The sequence below is a fragment of the Rhagoletis pomonella genome, unplaced genomic scaffold (assembly GCF_013731165.1).
Source record: "Rhagoletis pomonella isolate Grant_MI unplaced genomic scaffold, Rhpom_1.0 Rhpom_scaffold_00003, whole genome shotgun sequence".
Lineage (NCBI taxonomy): Eukaryota > Metazoa > Arthropoda > Insecta > Diptera > Tephritidae > Rhagoletis > Rhagoletis pomonella.
This window is the reverse complement of record NW_023458557.1, coordinates 70,903,968-70,909,255: the sequence shown is the minus strand read 5'-3', so window position 1 is coordinate 70,909,255 and position 5,288 is coordinate 70,903,968. Positions and strand designations below refer to the sequence as shown.

The window sequence follows — 5,288 nt, the reverse complement described above, 5'->3', positions numbered from 1 at the left end:
CATAGGTAGATCACTCTACAAAATTTTTTTTGAAAATTTTGAAGCTGCAAACAAGTGCGTTAGCAATCCCGACTTAATTAAAAATCAAATGAGACCCTTTATACCAAGAAGCTTGGTAGAAACAACTGGTGTTGCTAGACAAATACCTCTTAACTTCACTGAGGAAGAAATAAAAGAAAATATCATTTCAGATATTCCTGTGACAGCTATCTCAAGAATTACCAGAAGAGATCCCAATGACAAAGAGAAGTTCATTCCAACTCTCTCTGTGAAAATAAGTTTTGAAGGCAACGAACTACCAGAAACCATAGACATTTTTTGCGTAAAAATCAAAATGGTTCACTACATTCCTAGAGTTAGGCATTGTTACAACTGCGGCAGACTAGGGCACACAAAAATGGCCTGCAGAGCAGCCAACAGATGCATTATCTGTGGCAAGGCAGAGGGCTGTAGTAGTAAATGCAATGAAACCACAAATTCGTGCATACTATGCGGAGGGGATAATCACAATTCACTCGAGAGCAGGAAATGTTCAAAATGGGCCAGAGAAAAACAGGTGGTCGAAATTATGACAATAAAAAAAGTATCTAAGTCTGAGGCGATTGGGATGTACAATTTAAACAATAATAACCGTTTCTCAGCTCTAGAAAACTATGAGGGAAATTTTCCACAGTTAGAAGCAAAAAGTACAGCAAGAATCAACAATGATGAAACAGTAAATAGAAAACTCACTACATATAAATACAATTATGTAGTTAGAAATCATCAAACCCACACAACAGCTACACCTAACCATTCCAAAATCTTGCCGAAAGCTACAACCAAAACACAACCCGTCTATGAAATGCCGAATTGGTCCAAGGTCACAGAGATTGAAAAGCTTGTAAATCTCCTTATAAAAAGGTACGACATTGACGTTAATGACCCCTTGGTTAACCTAATTCGCAATATAGGCGCAGTACACATTGAAGACAAAACTCCAAGTAACAAAGATGACAAGTCCAATAAAAATATTACAATATAACGTACAAAGCCTTAAAAGTAATAAAAACTATGTAGACTTCTTTAACACTAGTAATAACATTGATATAGTCTGCCTCCAGGAAATTTTTTCGCATGACAACCATACAACTCAACACAATTTAATGAACTTCAACTTACTCAGAAAGACTAGAATCGATGGATATGGTGGCGTAGGAATCGGATTTAAAAAAGGTATAAAATTCACGAAAATCAAATTTGTTTTAAATTACGACATTCTAATAGCCAAGACGATTAATCTTATTAATAATTTAACTATTTGCAATATTTATTTTCCTCCCAACCTTGACACTTTAAATTTTACTAACGAACTGAACCGTGTAGTACTTTTTCTTAACAATCATGAAAACGTTATTATAGCAGGAGACCTCAACGCTAGGCATCAAGTGTGGGGAGACAGAATATGCAACACCAAAGGAAAAATAGTTGTTGACGAAATCAGGAACACCAATCTACAGTGCATCAACAGTGGAGCAATCACTCACCGCACCGGTAACAGTGCAGGAACGGCAATTGACATAACTCTGACCAACATTAACAGCAGTTACACAAAATGGCACTGTCAACAAGTCCATTTGGGAGGCAGTAAGCATTTCCCCATCATCGTTGAGGTCACCAATAGCAGCAAAAAAGCCCAACTATTTCATCCCCAAGGAACGACTCGCCCAGGAACTTGCTCAGTTAAAATTCTCTGACTTAGAAAACATCACGACAGAAATAGACAGCGTTAGGAACAGGATTAAAATTGACTTGAACACATCCAGGCGTACCCCTAAAAACTGGTGGAGTGATGACCTCAAAAAACTGTACAGATTACATGTCGCTAAACGCAAAAAAGCTAATCATACTAACAATGTTGAAGACATGGAAGCCTCAATTATAGCAACTAGTGACTGGAAAGAAGCGGTGAAGGCGGCAAAGAAAGCGAGCTACAACAGTAAAATTGAGGAGATAAACACTTGCCCCAACTCGACACAGGCTTGGAAATTCATAAGAAATGTCAAAGGCAATAAGCGCGCGTCTCACAATTGGGCAGCTGAAGATGACCGAAACTACTTAGAACTGATAAGGAATCAAGCTCAACAAGCCAGCAACCCTTGTAATGTCATCACTCCAACCACCGCTGCATCAGTAAATGCCAACAACAGCGTTGACTTTTCATACAGCAGATTCGAAAATTTATTAGCAAGAAAAAAATCTACTGCTGGGGGTTTCGACAGAATTACGTTTAATACATTAAAGCAATTGTCCACTGAGTCCAAACAGTCGTTATTAGACGCCCTAAAAGAACATTTTTACAGCAACAGGGTCCTAGACGCATGGAGACAAATAAAGGTAATTCCAATACCGAAAGCAAACAAAAACACTGAGGACATAAATAACTTTAGACCCATTTCACTCATATCTGTCGTAGTAAAGAGCATTAATATGATGGTGAAAGAATCGCTGAACGAGTTCCTGGAGACAAGCAATAGACTTCCCAAGAAGAGCTACGCCTATCGAAAAATGAGATCAGCAACAATGTGCATTAACGAAATGCTACACCTTATAGCAGATAGAAAGAAATGTAGGGAATATGCTATGATTTGTTTCTTAGATATGTCGGACGCCTATAATAGAGTAGATCTTGTTTCACTTCATAATATTCTTCTACAATGCAACATTGACCCAACAATTGCAAACTGGATTAACAACTATTTTTCTAAAAGACATCTGACCCTAGGTAATCACACTGTTGAGGTAAACTCTGGCCTACCTCAAGGTAGCTGCCTTTCCCCAACGCTATTCAATATTTATACAGCCCAACTGCACGAAATTAATAACTCTCAGACTCAACTATTTCAGTTTGCCGACGATCTTGCGTTAATATCCACTGGCACAAACAGATTCTCTGCAGCTCTAAATTTACAAAACAAAATAGAAGAATTACAGGCAAAATGCGACAGCTTAAATCTCAAATTTAATCCGAACAAAACAAAATTCATGTATATGTCTGCAAACAATAAACAAACCTTTAGTGTATCCATCAACGGCCTAAACATTGAACAAGTCCATCACTTCAAATGGCTGGGAAGAACAATTAGCGCGAACTCAACCATTAAGGTACACATTAGTGAAATTAAAAAAGCAACAACTTCAGGTAAAAACCTTATTTCTAAATTAACATCTATCAAGTCAGGTATTTCACCTAAAACTTCTATAAATCTTTTTAAAGCGTTTGTACGATCCAAAGCAGAATATGCCAACACCAGTTATGCAAATGCCCCTAAAGGGTATAACAAGCAGCTACAAACCAATTTAAATGAAACGCTGAGGAGATGCCTCGGAGTTCCTCCAAACACTCCAACACTCATGAGATACGCGCTGGCTTGTGAACTTCCACCTCTTCCCAGAGCTGTATGGCTTACGGCCAAGGAACTTGTCAAACAGTGGTTGATCAATCCTGAACTTAGAACACAGATCCAGAACAGACCTCCCATAAATTCCAGCTACAGCATAACGTACGAAAAATTTAAAGCAATTATCAACACCATAGATACAAATGTAGCTTTCAAAAGACACCATAACCTCACCTGCTACGAATCAGAATTGGCCCAGTCCAAAAAGAACGTTACCCCTACACAACTCAGAGCTATCTACAACCAAAAAATTAACACGCTAAAAGAGGAAGGTTTCAAAGTGTATGCCACTGATGCATCGGTGTCAGATAACAAAATTGGCTGTGCAGTCTATGTGGTAACGGCTAACGTCTCATACCTGTTCAATATAGATGGAAACTTCACATCAACTTACGGTGAGCTAGTAGCACTTTCTCAAGCAATCACGATAGCCATTAATAATGATAGTAAAAAAGTAGCAATCTTTACAGACAGTCAGAGTGCTATTAAGGCCCTAAAAAGCCGCACCACACACAATTTCCTAGTAGCTGAAATCCATAACAAACTTTATCACTCCCAAATAGAAAACATTGCAATAGTCTGGACACCTAGCCATGTGGGTATTACCATAAATGAAAAAGCGGATATAGCAGCAAAAACAGCAGTTGACCATGGTAAATCTTTACCCCCAAAACTCACACCTTGTGAAGCACTGAGAAGGATTAGCAAAATGTTGTGGACTGAAGCCAAACAAGAATTTACCAACAAACTTCCAAACTGGGACCCGGACATAGTAGAATTTTGCACGCCCAAAGAAAAACAGCCATGGTTTAAAAACAAAAATGTAGACTTAGAAGCACACGACATAAAACTTTTTAACAGAATTGCTACTGGACACACGTACGGTAGCACTTATTTAACCAAATTTCAGCATTACAGATCAGACAATTGCAGCGCATGCAACATAAAAGAAACTCCTGAACACCTCATATTTGATTGTATCAAATATAACAACTTACGTAATGATAATTCTCTTTTCCGAAACTACCAAAATTTCAAACAGATTCTTCTTTCAAAACTGCCTGCCACATACAAACAACTGGCCGACTTTCTACATAGAAGTGGGCTGGATAAAGCACTTTAAAAAAAAAAAAAAAAAAAAAAAAAAAGAATAAAAAAAAAAAAAAAAAAAAAAATAAGAACTTTAGAAAAAAAAACAAAATAAGAAATTTAGAAAAAAAAAATAAAAAATAAAAAATTTAACTTAGAAAGCATTAAAATATACAAAACTATTGTATGTTTTATACAAATGAGATAAAATATATTCAACTGATTAGTTTCACTACTAGTTATATATCAACTTATAACATTCGTTTAAACAAATGTACTCAATCTGTCATTCTATGTTTGTGTTTTCAGTCTTGGTGTATTGTCTTATGTAGTCTTGTGTTGTTCTTAAATGTCATAAAATAAGAATGAGGAAAGCAGCTGTTACGCTAACATCAGCCAGAAAGAAGCAACATCAAGGAGTCGTATAATAAAACACTCTTCAACGCGGAATTTCAACAAAACACGTCGATACAAGATAAATGGAAGCAACATTGTCCAGCAGTTTAGCCGAAAGATTACAACTAACCAAACAATCGTTCGCAGATAGACTGGTGTTATGCTAAAGGAAGCTGTAATCCACAGCGTTTGGGACAAATAGCATTTCGACTTAGAAAAGAAACACTATCGTATTCAAATGGTATAAGACAACGATAACCACTGAATACATCACGATTTAATAACCGGCTATTTAAGGTGTATAAACCTAGCCATAAATGGAACTTTCGATTTGTTCCTAAAGCCCAAAAAAAAAAAAAAAAA

General features: G+C 36.8%; 1 protein-coding gene across 7 annotated transcripts; it reads left to right on the top strand.

Moving 5' to 3' along the window:
- LOC118735440 lies at nt 1-1,667 on the top strand. 7 transcript variants are annotated; one of them, XM_036465190.1, is made up of 3 exons: nt 1-715; nt 783-1,215; nt 1,366-1,667. In XM_036465190.1, exons 1-2 carry the CDS (start codon nt 89-91, stop codon nt 885-887), a joined length of 732 nt encoding a protein of 243 aa, XP_036321083.1. In that variant the 5' UTR covers nt 1-88; the 3' UTR covers nt 888-1,215; nt 1,366-1,667. The 7 variants fall into 7 exon arrangements, with proteins under 7 accessions (XP_036321083.1, XP_036321082.1, XP_036321079.1 ...); XM_036465189.1 differs by having other exon boundaries at nt 1-903; nt 954-1,215; XM_036465186.1 differs by having other exon boundaries at nt 1-1,041; nt 1,104-1,215.
- Nucleotides 1,668-5,288: the final 3,621 nt, after the last annotated feature.

Coding starts and splice junctions, on each gene's coding strand:
- LOC118735440 (XM_036465186.1), top strand. CDS start 89: ATGAGACCCTTTATACCAAGAAGCTTGGTAGAAACAACTGGTGTTGCT.